The sequence below is a fragment of the Saccoglossus kowalevskii genome, chromosome 20 (assembly GCF_978046115.1).
Source record: "Saccoglossus kowalevskii chromosome 20, keSacKowa6.1, whole genome shotgun sequence".
Taxonomy (NCBI): Eukaryota; Metazoa; Hemichordata; class Enteropneusta; family Harrimaniidae; genus Saccoglossus; species Saccoglossus kowalevskii.
The window spans coordinates 2,114,425-2,133,664 of record NC_140660.1 but is presented as its reverse complement, the minus strand read 5'-3'; the positions used below and the strand labels follow the sequence as shown (position 1 = coordinate 2,133,664).

At 34.4% G+C, this 19,240-nt stretch overlaps 1 protein-coding gene and 1 long non-coding RNA gene across 3 annotated transcripts in view; one reads left to right on the top strand and one right to left on the bottom strand.

Annotated features, from left to right (window-relative positions):
- LOC144346777 (uncharacterized) overlaps positions 1-9,127 on the bottom strand; it is an 18,826-nt gene extending 9,699 nt beyond the window's left edge. For both annotated transcript variants that reach the window (XR_014927772.1, XR_014927773.1), the window contains exon 1: positions 9,079-9,127. This is a non-coding gene — a long non-coding RNA (uncharacterized LOC144346777). The remainder of the gene's footprint in view (positions 1-9,078) is intronic.
- LOC146729874 (uncharacterized) overlaps positions 6,116-19,240 on the top strand; it is a 25,865-nt gene continuing 12,740 nt past the window's right edge. The window contains exon 1 of the mRNA XM_085494192.1: positions 6,116-6,279. Coding sequence (XP_085350318.1) covers positions 6,121-6,279 — 159 coding nt within the window. The 5' untranslated portion in view covers positions 6,116-6,120. The remainder of the gene's footprint in view (positions 6,280-19,240) is intronic.

Genomic DNA, 19,240 nt, shown 5'->3' with positions numbered 1-19,240 from the left:
ATGCGCACAAACGATGAATACGCAAACGCTGTCGATTCGAGAACTGGGAATTACATTACCATGCCTCCAAATAAGGAACTAAGTATATTTGTAATTGCATACCCACCCTCCGAAGGAAATCGTGTTGAAATTCATAAATTGTGAGAAATCAGAAAAACAGACATTTCTAGAAATAATAATGCAAATGTATGTGTAAGTCTACTGTAAAAGGATTATTTATTCACTGGGTTATAATTTTGCTTATTTCGTTGACTGGAAAATGCGCTAAATTAAAACCCAGTGAATATGTAAAATTTAGCACAGAACACATTATCTAAATGATAAAACCGAGAATTTAAAACCCACTAAATATGCCTGAAATGCTAAATAAGCAAAATTTAAACCCAGTGAAAATTAATCATTTTTAAGTAGGTAAGAACTGGGGTTATTTCATCTCAGTTTATTTTGTGGCATTTTGGATTCACAGAGTTCGCTCATAATACGATCTTAATTGTGTATCGTAATAAAGTATGTAACTACAAAAGTCGCTAACACTCGTTGTTGCATGACCTCCAGAGAAAAAGTCCCTGATTTTCAAGAAATCATGAAATTTTTTTTTTTTTTTACAAAATTAATTCAATTTTGACATATATGAAAATATGATTATATTTATATGATTTATATATACGATATATGATTTTGAGGTAGTTCTGTACCATTAAATTAGAACACAGAAAAGATTGGTCACAGTAAATAATTCAAGAATCGTTGAGTGTTGATTCACATACATGCAAGTCATTTTCCATGGATAACTTACTGTAAAATACTTTATTTTCGTTGAAGAAATTATTCAGTGAAAATAAAATCCAGTGAATATACCTTTTTTCCTGTATTTTACATTCAACTTGTCAGAAATCAGTGAAAATAAATTAATTCCAGCTAAAATATTTTACAGTAACATAATTATTCAAAATTCTCCATTTTTTGTGACAGTCATATGGAGCCCACTTGATACTACATAGAATTTTTTTAGCATAGGTCACTGAACAAAATGTTATTTAATATAATTTTTCTGTCATAGGAACCAATTGTAAACTATTTAAAACACACGTTTTTGATAAATTTTTTTAGGTTGCTTTTGTGGAAAGCGTAGTTCGATGACCCTATATTTTTATTTCAAAATTTTGAACATCACAGTTACCCAACCCCTCTTTTCACTGAAAATACTTTTTTGGTATTTTGAATAGAATTTATTTTCACTAATTTTTGATGAGTTGAATGTATAACATATAAAAAAAGGTATATTTACTGGATTTTATTTTCACGAACTCGTGCCTTCAGCGAAAAATAAGAAAATAAATCCTGAGCGAAAATAAAATATTTTGTAGTACCATAGCTGTTTTTCTTGTAAAGTATTGTGAGATTTTTTTTCATAATACTGATATTTGTTTTCAGTTTAAAAAATCTGAATTCTGTGGTATGTATGTCAGTAACACTGCTCTGCAACTTTTTGACAGACAATCTGACTGAAATAATCTTTCAACCGTGACTGAGATTAAAATAGACTAGTTGCTTTGTGTACAATAGTGATTTACAGTAGTAAATGTATCCATTGTTGTGAGACTACACATGTAACTAACCAAACTTACTGTAAACATATTAATTATTCACTGGTTTTTAATTTTAACTACTGTAAAGTACTTTATTTTCGCTTGGGATAAATTTTTCGCTATTTTCGCCGAAGGAATAATTCAGTGAAAATAAAATCCAGCGAATATACCATTTTTCCTATATTTTACATTCAACTCACCAAAAATCAGTGAAAATAAATTCCATACAAAATACCCAAAAAGTCATTTCAGCGAAAATTAATTCCAGCTAAAATAAAGTATTTTACAGTATTTTTGCTGATAGGTAAATAAAATCCATATAGACATATGAGTAACAATAGAATTCGTTGTTTTCCTGCCAAGTCTGTGAACCCAGTGAAATTGCTCAAAACATTAAAATAGTGAAATGAAATGCTACCCAGTAGTGATAATAAATGGCTTTACAGTATACAGGTACTAGCTTGTATTTCTTTCCTGCCAGTGTCATTTTATTGTCAGGGAAGCAAAGTACGAGCAGATGTCTCTGGCCTTTTTTTTTTACAGATCCCATCATATGTGGGCATTTCACAATGTCATAAATTAAGTTACCATGGCTTAGCTTATTGAGCCACAATTTTGCATGTACAAATGTTTAGTGACTTCACCAAGCTTTTCAATGACATCATCACTTTCCATAGTTGTAAAAGTGACAACACTAAGTTGCACAGTGACATCACTAAGTTGCACAGTGACATCACTAAGTTGCACAGTGACATCACCCAGTTGCACAGTGGCATCACCAAGTTGCACAGTGGCATCACTAAGTTGCACAGTGACATCACCCAGTTGCACAGTGACATCACCAAGTTGCACAGTGGCATCACTAAGTTGCACAGTGACATCACCAAGTTGCATAGTGGCATCACTAAGTAGCACAGTGACATAACCAAGTTGCACAGTGGCATCACCAAGTTGCACAGTGATATCACTAAGTTGCACAGTTACATCACCCAGTTGCACAGTGACATCACCAAGTTGCACAGTGACATCACCAAGTTGCACAGTGATATCACTAAGTTGCACAGTTACATCACCCAGTTGCACAGTGACATCACCAAGTTGCACAGTGACATCACCAAGTTGCATAGTGGCATCACTAAGTAGCACAGTGGCATCACCAAGTTGCACAGTGGCATCACTAACTTGCAGTTACATAACCCAGTTGCACAGTGGCATCACCAAGTTGCACAGTGGCTTCACCAAGTTGCACAGTGACATCACTAAGTAGCACAGTGACATAACTAAGTTGCACAGTGACATCCCACAGTTGCATAGTGACATCACCAAGTTGCACAGTGACATCACCAAGTTGCACAGTGACATCACTAAGTTGCGCAGTGGCATTACTAAGTTGCACAGTGACATCACCAAGTTGCACAGTGACATCACCAAGTTGCACAGTGACATCATCCAGTTGCACAGTTACATTACCCAGTTGCACCAAGTTGCACAGTGGCATCACCCAGCTGCACAGTGACATCACCCAGTTGCACAGTGACATCACCAAGTTGCACAGTGACATCACCAAGTTGCACAGTGACATCACTAAGTAGCACAGTGGCATCACCAAGTTGCACAGTGGCATCACCCAGCTGCACAGTGACATCACCCAGTTGCACAGTGACATCACCAAGTTGCACAGTGACATCACCAAGTTGCACAGTGACATCATCCAGTTGCACAGTTACATTACCCAGTTGCACCAAGTTGCACAGTGGCATCACCCAGCTGCACAGTGACATCACCCAGTTGCACAGTGACATCACCAAGTTGCACAGTTACATCACCCAGTTGCACAGTGACATCACCCAGCTGCACAGTGACATCACCCAGTTGCACAGTGACATCACTAAGTTGCACAGTGGCATCACTAAGTTGCACAGTGACATCACCAAGTTGCACAGTGACATCACCAAGTTGCACAGTGACATCACTAAATTGCACAGTAACATCATCCAGTTGCACAGTGACATCACCAAGTTGCATAGTGACATCACCCAGTTGCACAGTGACATCACTAAGTTGCACAGTGGCATCACTAAGTTGCACAGTGACATCACCAAGTTGCATAGTGACATCACCCAGTTGCACAGTGACATCACTAAGTTGCACAGTGGCATCACTAAGTTGCACAGTGACATCCCACAGTTGCACAGTGGCATCACCCAGTTGCACAGTGACATCATCCAGTTGCACAGTTACATTACCCAGTTGCACCAAGTTGCACAGTGGCATCACCCAGCTGCACAGTGACATCACCCAGTTGCACAGTGACATCACCAAGTTGCACAGTGACATCACCAAGTTGCACAGTGACATCATCCAGTTGCACAGTTACATTACCCAGTTGCACCAAGTTGCACAGTGGCATCACCCAGCTGCACAGTGACATCACCCAGTTGCACAGTGACATCACCAAGTTGCACAGTTACATCACCCAGTTGCACAGTGACATCACCCAGCTGCACAGTGACATCACCCAGTTGCACAGTGACATCACTAAGTTGCACAGTGGCATCACTAAGTTGCACAGTGACATCACCAAGTTGCACAGTAACATCACCAAGTTGCACAGTGACATCACTAAATTGCACAGTAACATCATCCAGTTGCACAGTGACATCACCAAGTTGCACAGTGACATCACCAAGTTGCACAGTGATATCACTAAGTTGCACAGTTACATCACCCAGTTGCACAGTGACATCACCAAGTTGCACAGTGACATCACCAAGTTGCATAGTGGCATCACTAAGTAGCACAGTGGCATCACCAAGTTGCACAGTGGCATCACTAACTTGCACAGTTACATAACCCAGTTGCACAGTGACATCGCCAAGTTGCACAGTGACATCACTAAATTGCACAGTAACATCATCCAGTTGCACAGTGACATCACCAAGTTGCACAGTGGCATCACTAAGTTGCACAGTGACATCACCAAGTTGCGCAGTGACATCACCAAGTTGCACAGTGACATCACTAAATTGCACAGTAACATCATCCAGTTGCACAGTGACATCACCAAGTTGCATAGTGACATCACCCAGTTGTGCAGTGACATCACTAAGTTGCACAGTGGCATCACTAAGTTGCACAGTGACATCACCAAGTTGCATAGTGACATCACCCAGTTGCACAGTGACATCACTAAGTTGCACAGTGGCATCACTAAGTTGCACAGTGACATCCCACAGTTGCACAGTGGCATCACCCAGTTGCACAGTGACATCATCCAGTTGCACAGTTACATTACCCAGTTGCACCAAGTTGCACAGTGGCATCACCAAGTTGCACAGTGGCATCACCCAGCTGCACAGTGACATCACCAAGTTGCACAGTTACATCACCCAGTTGCACAGTGACATCACCCAGTTGCACAGTGACATCACTAAGTTGCACAGTGGCATCACTAAGTTGCACAGTGACATCACCAAGTTGCACAGTGACATCACCAAGTTGCACAGTGACATCACTAAATTGCACAGTAACATCATCCAGTTGCACAGTGACATCACCAAGTTGCATAGTGGCATCACTAAGTAGCAAAGTGACATCACTAAGTTGCACAGTGGCATCACTAAGTTGCACAGTGACATCACCAAGTTGCACAGTGACATCACCAAGTTGCACAGTGACATCACTAAGTTGCACAATCACATCACCCAGTTGCACAGTTACATCACCCAGTTGCACAGTGACATCACCAAGCTGCAAAGTGGCATCACCCAGTTGCACAGTGACATCACCAAGTTGCACAGTGGCATCACCCAGTTGCACAGTGGCATCACCCAGTTGCACAGTGACATCCAGTTGCACAGTGACATCACATAATTGCACAGTGACATCACTAAGTTGCACAGTAACATCACCAAGCTGCACAGTGACATCACCCAGTTGCACAGTGACATCACTAAGTTGCGCAGTGGCATCACTAAGTTGCAGTGACATCACCAAGTTGCACAGTGACATCACTAAATTGCACAGTAACATCATCCAGTTGCACATTGACATCACCAAGTTGCATAGTGACATCACCAAGTTGCATAGTGGCATCACCCAGTTGCACAGTGACATCACCAAGTTGCACAGTGACATCACCAAGCTGCAAAGTGGCATCACCCAGTTGCACAGTGACATCACCAAGTTGCACAGTGGCATCACCCAGTTGCACAGGTGATGTCACGGAGTTGCACTGTGACATCACCAAGTTGCACAGTGACATCGCTAAGTTTCATTGACATCACCAAGTTGCACAGTGACATCACTAAGTTTTATTGACATCACCAAATTGCACAGTGACATCACCAAGTTGATTCCTTTTTGAAAAACATCAAACAAGATCGTAATATTTACGGACCACCCTAAAGTAATCATATATGACTTCCAAAAATATTGAAATTCAATATTATGAAAACTTCTTAACATTTACTTTTTTTGTTTGATTTTTTTTCTATGTAGATAATTTACAATGAGTGCTACTTCCCGCCGGATGTCAGCGGGCCCTGTGATTGGCTCGTCGATATCTATACTTGATCGGGGAGATGCTCCCGCACAGGCCGTAATTGACAAAACAACCCGGGCTAAAGCTAAACGAGTCTCAGATGAAACCAAAGAAGAATTGGAAAAAATACAATTGAGGGTGAACAAGGTAAATGTTTTAAATAATAAATTTATTTAGTTTTCAATTGAAATGTTTTGTTAACATTGCTGTACGATCTTTTTGCATTGAGTCGGAAATGTCTTTTTTTTTCATAAAACATGAATTTTTAAAGATAAACTGAGCATTTAAGAAGTATTTAAAGTGGAGGGGTAGTCTACCGATACTTGGGACAAACATGTAATCGACGATGACAATGTATGCTAAAAATGCAAAGGCTTATGGGTAGACGATTTTAAACAACGACATGCTATGGTCGTCCGTGCAGATGACAACTCTCCTGCTTTAACATTTTTCAAAGCGATAACCGCTCATTGACAAAACTGAGTTTACCCATTCACGCTAGTCACAATAAAACATTATGTTCCTCAATAGGTGCCAGCGACGAAAATTGTAAACTATAATTCAGGCGTCAGGAAAGATTGAAATGTTCCGAAACAAACGTTTAAAATAGAATACTTATGATAATGGAAAACTATTATCATGTTGAAAACTCACTAAATTAAATTAAAATGTTTTAAAAATTTTTGTTTTGGTACTGAAAAATATATAGCTTTTGACATCTGAAAATTATAATTTCATCATAACAAATCAGTGTAAAAATTTTTATTATTATTATTATTATTAAATATTTTTCCAGTGACCCCACCTTTCTTTTCTCTTGTAGTGCTGTAAAATACTTTAATTTCGCTTGGAATTAATTTTCGCTGAAGGACAGATTCAACTGAAGAAAAAATTCAGTGAAAATAAAATCCAGCGAATATACCTTTTTCCCTATATTTTACATTCAACTTGTCAAAAATCAGTGAAAATAAATTCCATACACAACACACAAAATGTCTTTTCAGCGAAAAATTAATTCCAGCTAAAATGAAGTATTGTACAGTATCCTATAGCACAATAACCCATAATAATTAAAATATGTAAAAGATGATTTATAGTCTTCAATTCTGCTTTAAAGAGTCTGTCCCATTGTTAGCTCTTTGAATGTCTAAGTCAACTTTCCTCACATCCACAAAAAAATATATCCATATTTATTCAAATATATGTAATATATTGAATATTTTTCTATAAATATGGATATATTTTTTGTAGCCATTTACTCAAAAATTAAGATAGAATGCTACACAAAAGTAAAAATATTGTCATTTTCCTTATTTTTACTTATTTGATGGATCATCTTACAGGGATTAAGAAAATAGGTTAAAAATATTTGGTCACCACACTCTGTTCAGAGAACATACACAAATAAAATTCAGTGAGAATAGTATGTTTTGTCTGTTTTGTAGCATTTCACTATTCTCAATATCTCTAAATTATTTTCGGTCACATGGTGAAAAAAAAATATACAGTGTCTTACAAGATACATTTTGATGTCTAGAAGTATTACAAAATTGACAATATTTCTAATGGTTTTTAAAGAGGAAATGTGTTTTCATTGTGGTCTATGGAAACTGCTGCTCAATTTAAATTGTATGCATATTATTTGACAGTTTTTCTCTAAAAATAGATTGACAATGAACCAAAAAAGTTCACATAATGTTGATTAATACCATAAACCTATTTTTTAAGATCTGTGCTAATACTAAGATGATTCATTGTAGACAGATTTTGACACAAAATATTCTTACTGCTGCTAGTGACGGTAAAATATTTGCCCATGCACAAAACTTAGAAGTAGCATTCTACCTTAATAAAGGAATTTTTGAAAAATATTGAAATATTTTGCATTTTAGTTCATTTTTTGCATTATTGCGTTAAATTCTTAAATTTTAGATTTCATGTTTTCATAATTTAATATTGTTTTTTTTTTTTTTTTTTTAGAATACAATCGAGAAGCTGCAGTTCAAGTTGACGCAAGCACTGGTAGCAATTGAAGACAACAAAACAGGTATTGTTTCCATTTTCCCATTCAGATGAACTTGCTACTGTAGAGTAATTTATGTTACATGGAATTTATTATCACTGTGAACTCACTTATTGTTGTGTGTGAGACACATCATGCAAAACATGGGAATAAATATTTAAAAAAATACTCTTTTGTATGAGTCTAGTAAAATGTTAGTATTAACAATGAACATTTCACTTCAAACATTTTTTTTGAATATTTTGCTGCCAGGTAATATTTTTCACACCAGGTGACAGTCACTGTTGTCTCTCCTGACATTTTTTGTCTTAGATGTTAATTGCAAGCGCACATGCAAACCAGTCTTCCAAACCGAATACTGCGTGTTTGGATGTTATGGCAGACAATACTCAGATTTATACTGACTTGTAGTTAGCTCTGGGAATCTAATCCAGAACTTTCGAGTCAGTGAAAAACTACATAAAACATTGTACCTGATTGGCTACCCAACCCTTAAACCTAACAGTCAGACCAATCAGAGAGCAGCTTGTTTGCTGATTTTTTTTTTTTTGACATATCAAATTCTGCCTTATAAATTTGCTTTAACTCAACTGGAATCTTCCTAATGCAATCACGCTTACAAACATCCTTAAAAATTAAAGCATATAATTAAGCACACTGCGATGTATTTGATATGTATCCCGTATGATGTGACATACTCATGTGTAAAAACAAGGATAATTTCATTTAACATTCTAAATTCTAATAGCACAAGAATTTTTGATGGTTATAGTAATTTTGCAGTGACAGTAAATTCCTAAAAAAAATATTTTACAGTACCGGTACTTTATCTGCTGTGTCAACTGACTTCTGACTCCACGTGTTTACAATTATTGTCTGATTTATTCAACTATTGAAAACTGTATTTATAGGCTCCATCTTACCTGTTGCTGTTACTCATTTCTTTTCTCCACTGATGTTCTCGAATTTTGATGTTTGTTGTCTCTTTTCTCCACTGATGTTAGCAAATTATGATCTTTGATTTCAAATTTCAGTCTGTTCTTCTATTCGTTCATAGTTCTGATTTAACTTTGAAAGATTATTTCTGATTGGCTGAATAAGTGGCTATTTTACCCTATCATCCAATCAGGCATAGTCTTTCTCTCTTTTACTTCCACAGTTGTCTGTCCATCAGAATTTGTCATTGTTGTGTGTTGTCCTGTATTCCTCAAAACCAACTTTGCTTCCACATGTGTGTTTGTGTCTTTCTTATACATATTTTTGTTAATCGTCATTTCTCAGTTAGAAGGTTGATGCACTTTGATGTTTTAATCATTCGAAAACAAAAATGAACTTTTTTTCACAAAATTAAATTTTTTTCTTTCTGAGAATTTGATCAGAATCTGCATGCAATGAGAGATTATATTCATTTGAAGCAAAAATATCAAATTATAAAAATATAAAAAATACAAAAATGTGCAGAATGTTGCACTATCAATTTTAGCAAGAAAAATTCTTATTTTTAAATCGATAATGAGTTGCACAAACTGGACAATGCAAGTCATAGCAGTAAAATCGAATCACATTGTGCTGCAATATTCTCTGAATTTAGGCTTCGCAGTGTCTCGAATTTTGTTCTTGAAAGTTTATATTTTGATCTTGAAAATTTGCTGTTAAAACTGCATCTGCATCTGAATTTGACTTTTTTTTAAACTGTAAACTGCTGTAATTCACAAGAGACAAATTATTGTGAGTCAGTTAAATGTCTCATTTTTGTCACTAGAGGGCGCTCTGACAAATTTACACTATTCTGGATTACTTTAGCAACATAAATTACACAGTTTATAGTACCACATGTAATCATAATTGACATCATAAGCTGACTCCACCAATCAGAGATTATCTTAATGTGAAATTTACATGTAATAAGTGATCTGATAGGCTGAGGTCACCTGGGTGTAACACTGTGGCTGCTCTTCTAATGGGAATTTGTGTAATATTAATGTGTAATTTTGTTATATTATTTTATCATTAACTGTTCATAATTCATAACTTCATAACTTCATGACCTTTGAACTTTGAACATTACAAAGAAATTTATCACCAAATAAGTGTGAGGAATCGACATGGACAAAAAATAAAATTTATACGAATGTTAATTTCAAATGAATATCGTTTTCTGACATTTTAGTAATACTGTAAAATACTTTATTTTCGCTTGGAATTAATTTTCGCTATTTTCGCTAAATAAATGATTCATTGAAAATAAAATTCAGCGCATATACCTTTCCTATATTTTACATTCAACTTATCAAAAATCAGTGAAAATAAATTCCATACAAAACACCCATAAAGTATTTTCAGGTATTTCCTTCAATCAATTTTATTGTCTGAAATTCATGGAAGCCTCAATGTCTGTTTCCGAGATACCAAACCTGTATACCTTCAGGACTTCACAGAGGTATAAAAAGTCAATTCTTTTGATGCCTAGGGAGTTTATTTTGGTGCCCTTAGTAAACAATATAAAACACAGGCTTCGTTGATGGACAACCATATACAGACTAAAACAATATTGACAATTTGAACGACCTTTATGTCATCAAGGTACGTAATTGAAGCATTTTCTCTCTAGAGGGCGATATTTATAGGAAAGGTGTATCCTCAGGGGCGGAGCTACGTCACAAGACATTCCACGTTGCTAAGACGCGCACCACTGTACATGCATTTCTATAGGCTCTTTTCGCGCTGATGTGGAACGGCGGTCTAGCCGGTGAAAATTTGAGAAAACAACACAAACTCAACTTTGAAGTAATCCTGAACAATCAAATTTATATATGTTACACACGTAGGCCTAATATTGTTATACTGTTCAGGGGAGTCTCCACAATCATCCCAAAGTATTGTTTTCTGCGAATTTTTGGCCTTTGTTTTCACCGCCAGGGTTGCCAAGCGGTGAAAATGCCCGGATGTCCGCCCCCGAGGATACCAATTTTATCAGGCCCTGCAAAAAGTTTGATATTTCAAGTTCAGTTTTTGTTGTCTAGGACGTTTTTTTAGCTGGTTTGGTCTTGAATGTTGAGTATTTTCTGAAAACTAAAATCCCCCCCCCCCCACCATTTGTTTATTATTTATGTGGTGGCCCCAACTAAAACTAACATTGTTGTATAATACTGGTTTTGTGTCAATCAGAGTTCAAAGGTCATTGCAAGCTATATGTAATGTGCTAAATGCATTTTATTTTTATTAAAAATTTATTATAATTTATTACCTGGTGTAATGTGGTGTCATGACAAAGTTCTGTTTCAAATTGAAACTGAAATTTCCCATTTCTGTCACTAGAGGGCGCTCCAACAAATTTAAACTATTCTGCAGAAGTTCATTTTAGATAAAAATTATTATGCCGGGAAACTAATTTTAAATTTATAAATTTGTTTGTCTCTTGAAAATAGCAACATCAAAACAAAAATAAATTTACTGTATTCTGAAAGCATTCATTTTCACCGACATTCACTATTTGCATATTTTGAGTATATTTTTCAGTAAAACAATAATTTTTTTCTCATGATTTTACATGTTGCCGTGAATTTTAGTTATCAAATTTTAAATCTATTGAATTCACTGTATATTGGAATTTCTTTCACTAAACATTTGAAAAAAATTACTGTATGATCAAAATGCCTGGCTTTGAAATTAAAAACAAAAATCAATTAAATAATTAAAGACAAAATTGTTAAATGAATTTAAATTACAAAAATAGATTTCCATAGAAACAGAATGTTGTCATGAAATAGTATTTATCCTTGAATAATTTTATCATTTACCCATTGTTTTTCCCTGTCATTTCTGTTGCTATGGTTATCCTGCATGGACAATGTTTAAATACAGCTTATAAACATAAGGCATTTATTCATTTTACAATCACAGCTTTGCTTTATTTTCACCCCAAAGCACATTTATTTATCACTTCCTGTGTTATTCAATGTACATACAAGGGTTGATAACCAAGGGCCTGTGCTTTCGTAAGCTTTGTATAAGTGAACTTTTAACTAGTGAGTTAGGGCTCAAATCCTAAATCTAATCTAATCTATTCCATTCCGTTCTATTCTATTCTATTCTATTCTATTCTATTCTATTCTATTTTATTCTATTCTATTCTATTCTATTCTATTCTATTCTATTCTATTCTATTCTATTCTATTCCATCTCATCCCATTTTATTTTATTCTATTCTATTCTATTCTATTCTATTCTATTCTATTCTATTCTATTCTATTCTATTCTATTCTATTCTATTCTATTCCATCTCATCCCATTTTATTCTATTCTATTCTATTCTATTCTATTCTATTCTATTCTATTCTATTCTATTCTATTCTATTCTATTCTATTTTATATTCTATTCTATATTCTATTCCATTTTATTCTAATCTATTCTATTCTATATTCTATTCTATTCTATTCTATTTTATTCCATCTCATCACATTTTATTCTATTCTATTCTATTCTATTCTATTCTATTCTATTCTATTCTATTCTATTCTATTCTATTCTATCCCTCTCATCCCATTCTATTCTATTCCATCTCATCCCATTCTATTCTATTCTATTTTATTCTATTCTATTCTATTCTATATTCTATATCATATTCTATTCTATTCTATTCTATTCTATTCTATTCTATTCTATTCTATCCATCTCATCCTATTCTATTCTATTCTATTCTTTATTCTTTTCTATTCTATTCTATTCTATTCTATTCTATTCTATTCTATTCTATTCTATTCTATATTCTATTCTGTTTTATTCTGTTCTATTTTATTCTAATCTATTCTCTATTCTATTCTATTCTATTCTATTCTATTCTATTCTATTCTATTCCATTCCATTCCATTCCATTCCATCTCATCACATTCTATTCTATTCTATTCTATTCTATTCTATTCTATTCTATTCTATTCTATTCTATTCTATTCTATTCTATTCTGAACAATTCTGAACAATTCTGACACACCATTATAATTATACACGGCACCCTTGAATATGCCATGTGAGTGTCTCTCATACAGTAAATATTAAATGCAAATATGGGTTATTTTATTTCATCTGTGAAACATTACTCATAAAAACAACTATTTATTGTCAAATATAGGTACGGTAAGTTTGTTTGTTTTTTAGCAAAAATATATAGCTTTCTCGCTGCAATCATCGTCAGAATCCTGGAGTTTTGAAAACTTGATGTAAATCTACTCCCAACAAACCTGTTTGTGATTCTACCGAACGGTAGCATACTAGACTTGGTATACTGTAGAATACGTTATTTTCGCTATTTTCGCTGAAAGAATGATTCAATGGAAATAAAATCTGAATATACCTTTTTTCCTATATTTTACATTAAACTTATCAAAAATCAGTGAAAATAAATTCTATACAAAACACCCAAAATGTCTTTTCAGCGAAAATTAATTCCTGCTAAAATAAAGTATTTTACAGTATTACGTAGACCTGATTACACACGCCTCTAATGTATCTGCTCCATCATAGTCTGCATAGCTTATGGCACAGTCCTTCTATCTTAGAGGGACTGTGCTGACGCGAAACGAAATAAAACAAAAGTGCAGGATGTCAACTTGCCAAAGAGGGCGCACTTCAAAACACACTGGCTGAACAATATCTGTCAAGGTACCATACTCGTCCGTGTTAGCGCCCATGCCCGGTCAAGCGCCCACCCCCCACTTTTGCGCAATTTTTATATTAGGGGTCACATTCGGCAAAGCGCCCACCCCTTCAAAATGCCAATAATTTAAAACTTGGTCTTTGATCATTACTTAACGAATACTGGTAATCGTTTTTGTATCATTATACAGCGTGGATATTGACTGCTGTGAATATGTTGTGAATGTGTAGACTACAATAACAGTGCATCAACCATGCTTCGACAATGACCTGTTAATAAAAGTAAAATGCAGTAAATATTTCATGCCGTATTCAGTTTACCAATAAAAATTGCTAGTTACCATTTAAAAAAAAAAAACGTGTCGTTTATTCGCCAAAATCAATTTCAACAGATCGTACTTCGACATGGATAATTCACTTCCGCATTGCGTTAACCCAATAATCTTCAGGAATTTCCAAAGAATTACGTCGGTACCACACACTGTGACAGCATTTTGATTGATTAATAACCAACTTGACCCATTAGGTCAAAGGAGGTTGATGCAGGTCAAATGCAAATACATCATGGCGGAAAGTACTTTTTATCAAGAGTTTGTGTATGATCTGACACATACGTCAATGGCGATAATGATTAAGATTTTGACTTTGACTATGTTCCAACAGACTCAAATATTTTTAATCTTGTAAATTCGGGTGGTACGTAATTAATATTGTAATAAAATGTGCATAATTGACCATTTCTGTTTTTTCATTGTAAGAGTCAATGACGACACAACTAATATCGTAATTTTATTTTCCCTCAAATTTTCAAAGACGTTATATCCCCCTCAATCTGTCATCGGTGAATTAAAATTGTCAGTTGCACTTTCCGAGGGGGTTCTTGGGTAAGCCCCCACCCCTAAAAAATCCAGATTTTATGAGTTGAGGACCCTGTGCGCTAACGTGGTCGAGTACGGTATAGTTGTGAAGGCAATGAACGATTAAACAAATCTTGGCTAAAAAGGTGCTCTGCAGTGGAATTTGCATAAATACATATGTAATTAATGCATATCACTGTCAGCAATCTTACATTGCAGACCAGGTTTTGAAAAGATGTTTTGTCATTTTGAGTGCCAAAATTTTCATTCTCCAAATTGGTGTAAATTTTAATTTTAGGGATTGGTCAGTTATCTATAAATTTGTTGATGCAAAAAATGTTATAGGCTAAATATTTTGAGGTTAAAGTTGCCAAATAACTAACAGATTATGCAATGCGGCTAGAACCCCAATTATACAGTTAAGTTTTAAGCACATCCCAAGTCCATGTGCTGCTGATATCAGATTATTTTATTTAAAGTCTGAAGTCACCATTGTATAAGATATTTACTGGATTTATCCAATTATAACAGGAGAGGGAAAGACAACACAGCAATTAGTACAAAGAGCAGTGACAGTTTTTGTTCAGCAAATCAAATTAGTTAAATTTGTGAAAATGCTGATATATAAATTAAAATAAATGATGAAAAAATAAATAGTTTTTTTGTTTTTTTAACTTTTAAATATGCATATTTTGCTCTGTAAAATACCAAAATCCAACACAAATTTGAGCAAAAAGTTTCCTCTGTTTTCATAAGCACATAATAATATAATGTTGGGGGAGGGGTCACCCACTTTTTTTTATTTGATAGGGGGTGGGTCGACTGAGATTTAGAGCTGGCAAAATGGAATCTGCCAATCCCCCCCAGGCCGATGTAACTGACCAATCCCTTAAACCAAACAGATAAATATGACCAAAAAATTTGAAATTTGAAACAGAGCTATAAATGTAACTATTTTGTGGATGGCGACTGTAGTTGACTTTGGCATTCAAATGTCAATATTTGTCTGCTACACTGTATACAGCCCCCTACCTCCCGCATATGTACTAGAATGCTAGAAACCCCTCTTAGTATGACATACTTGGAGTGAGGTATTATGGGTTATTATTTACATGATTAATCTGATTGGCTGCTCATTCCTGACACCATACCCAATCAGGGACCATTTAGTATATTTATTGGGAAAAAATTAAGTGACATGCAATAGTTCCCATAATTGGCTCCCCAATCATGTTTATAACCTGTAAGGCAATCAGTCCCATTTGATGTTTTCACCGCGAAAAAAAATGCATTGTTAGTTTAAACAAAAGTTGAAGGTATGCACTTACGTAAATGACAGAGGTCAAAATAAGTCATATTTTAATGATTCAGTATACAATACTGTATTTGCTCTATTAGTAGTGCATGTACTTACGTAAATGACAGAGGTGTCTATGGTCAAAATAAGTCATATTTTAATGATTCAGTATACAATACTGTATTTGCTCTATTAGTAGTGCATGCACTTACGTAAATGACAGAGGTGTCTATGGTCAAAATAAGTCATATTTTAATGATTCAGTATACAATACTGTATTTGCTCTATTAGTAGTGCATGTACTTACGTAAATGACAGAGGTGTCTATGGTCAAAATAAGTCATATTTTAATGATTCAGTATACAATACTGTATTTGCTCTATTAGTAGTGCATGTACTTACATAAATGACAGAGGTGTCTATGGTCAAAATAAGTCATATTTTAATGATTCAGTATACAATACTGTATTTGCTCTATTAGTAGTGCATGTACTTACATAAATGACAGAGGTGTCTATGGTCAAAATAAGTCATATTTTAATGATTCATTATACAATACTGTATTTGCTCTATTAGTAGTGCATACACTTACGTAAATGACAGAGGTGTCTATGGTCAAAATAAGTCATATTTTAATGATTCAGTATACAATACTGTATTTGCTCTATTAGTAGTGCATGTACTTATGTAAATGACAGAGGTGTGTCTATGGTCAAAATAAGTCATATTTTAATGATTCAGTATACGATACTGTATTTACTCTATTAGTAGTGCATGTACTTATGTAAATGACAGAGGTGTGTCTATGGTCAAAATAAGTCATATTTTAATGATTCAGTATACGATACTGTATTTACTCTATTAGTAGTGCATGTACTTACGTAAATGACAGAGGTGTGTCTTTGGTCAAAATAAGTCATATTTGAATGATTCAGTATACAATACTGTATTTGCTCTATTAGTAGTGCATGTACTTACATAAATGACAGAGGTGTCTATGGTCAAAATAAGTCATATTTGAATGATTCAGTATAAACTACTGTATTTGCTCTATTAGTAGTGCATGTACTTACGTAAATGACAGGTGTGTCTATAGTCAAAATAAGTCATATTTTAATGATTCAGTATACGATACTGTATTTACTCTATTATTAGTGCATGTACTTACGTAAATGACAGATGTGTGTCTTTGGTCAAAATAAGTCATATTTGAATGATTCAGTATAAAATACTGTATTTGCTCTATTAGTAGTGCATGTACTTGCGTAAATGACAGAGGCGTGCCTATGGTCAAAATAAGTCATATTTTAATGATCCAGCACATAGTGAATGAATTTCTGTACACTTTTATTGCAGATGTGCTTTCAATAAAGCAAATATGGTCATTATAATTGTACAGATTGTATGCTGAACACAGACTTCACTATCTTGCATTATTTATTGCCAATCCCCGTCCTTGCCCTATCATCACACAGTAGTGCATAGTACATTACTCTTTTTTAAAACTTATGTTTAACTTTTTTAAAATTTTATTACTGGTGTTTAAAACTTTACAGGCTTGTACTAAATAAAGTATTATGTGTTACAAAAACCCATTACACATTGTTAACAGTTTTATTGGAATGTCCAACCTATACTAATGATGCTATAATGGTGTTTTATGACTGTAAACGTCAAAGGTCACTAGTAATGCAGTGTAGTTTGTATACCCAAGTACTGTAAAATACTTTATTTTCGCTTGGAATTAATTTTCGCTATTTTTGATGAAAGAATGGTTCAGTGAAAATAAAATCCATACAAAACACCCCAAAAAGTTTTTTCAGCAAAAATTAATTCCAGCGAAAATAAAGTATTTCATAGTACTGCAGAAACATTAATTATTGACTGTGTTTTGATTTTGATATTTTCAATGTTAAATATAAATCTGTTTTTCGATGATAAATGAAATCCACAAAAAATGCATTGTATTTGCTCTATTAGTAGTGCATACGCTCACGTAAATCACAAATTTTTTAGTGGTCAAAAAATATTTTTAAGGGTGGTAGTTGTTACGCCACGCATGCGCAAGATGGGTCTCATATAAACAAAGATGGTGACTTTGGCTGTTGTGCAGATCAACGAGTACAAACTGAGACTTTACCAAGCTTTAATTAGGTATTTTTTAGGTGATTGGAAGGTATCAAAGGAGTCACCGGTGGTCATTAGTGCAAGTCACGCCCTGATCAAACCTCATACTTGTGGGGAAATCAATATTTATCAACACAAATGTGCAGCGTAATGACTACCACTCTTTAATGGTTTAGTATACTGTGGAATACTTTATTTTCGCTGGAATTAATTTTCGCTGAAAAGGCTTTTTGGGCGTTTGCTTGGAATTTATTTTCACTGATTTTGGATGAGTTTAATGTGAAAATATAGGAAAAAAAGTATATTCGCTGGATTTTATTTTCACGGAATCATCCCTTCAGCGAAAATAGCGAAAATAAATTCCAAGCGAAAATAAAGTATTCTACAGTATACAGCCAATGCGACTTTTGCGATATATGCACTTCTATTGGAGGTGCCCTTCCCATAGAATTAACATGGTACTGTAAATGCATTTGTTATTCACTGGTTTTTAATTTCGTTATTTTTCGCTGAATCGTAAAATCCACTAAATCAAATCCATGGAAGCACGTGAAATAACAAATGAAGTTTAAATATTGTTTTCCCTGTTTACAATCAGACAAAATATGTATAATAAGGTTATCATAGGAACACGAGAAAGTATGCATGCAGGCAGAACAGAATTGCATCAAATTCCACCTGATACAAACAACTTTGTGCATACTTTATGCATATTCTCAAGATAACCTCATAAAATTGAACCCTACAAACATTCTATTGAAATAAATCGCACATGCATAAAAGAGATAGTTACTTGCCAGGTTGGTTTGGGACTGCCAGAGGGTAAGGTCATAGGTCATAGGTCAAGTAATGAATGTTACCGTCTAATAGGGGTCATAACATTAACAATATCTCCATGTCATGTGAACCATACCTTTAAGCTGCACTCATTGGTGACACTAACACAGAGTAAAGTGTTTTACCAGCAGTATAATAAAGGCAATCTTTTAAAATATTAATTGGTTTAAAAACCACTGCAGGTGTTGAAACAAAGTGCCTTTCCACTGAACAGATCGGAAAATAGACTGTCGTAATCAGCTAAGCAAAAATAGGCAAAAATGGTCAAAAATGATTAAAAATAGAAAAATACATTAAAATAGGCAAACATGTTC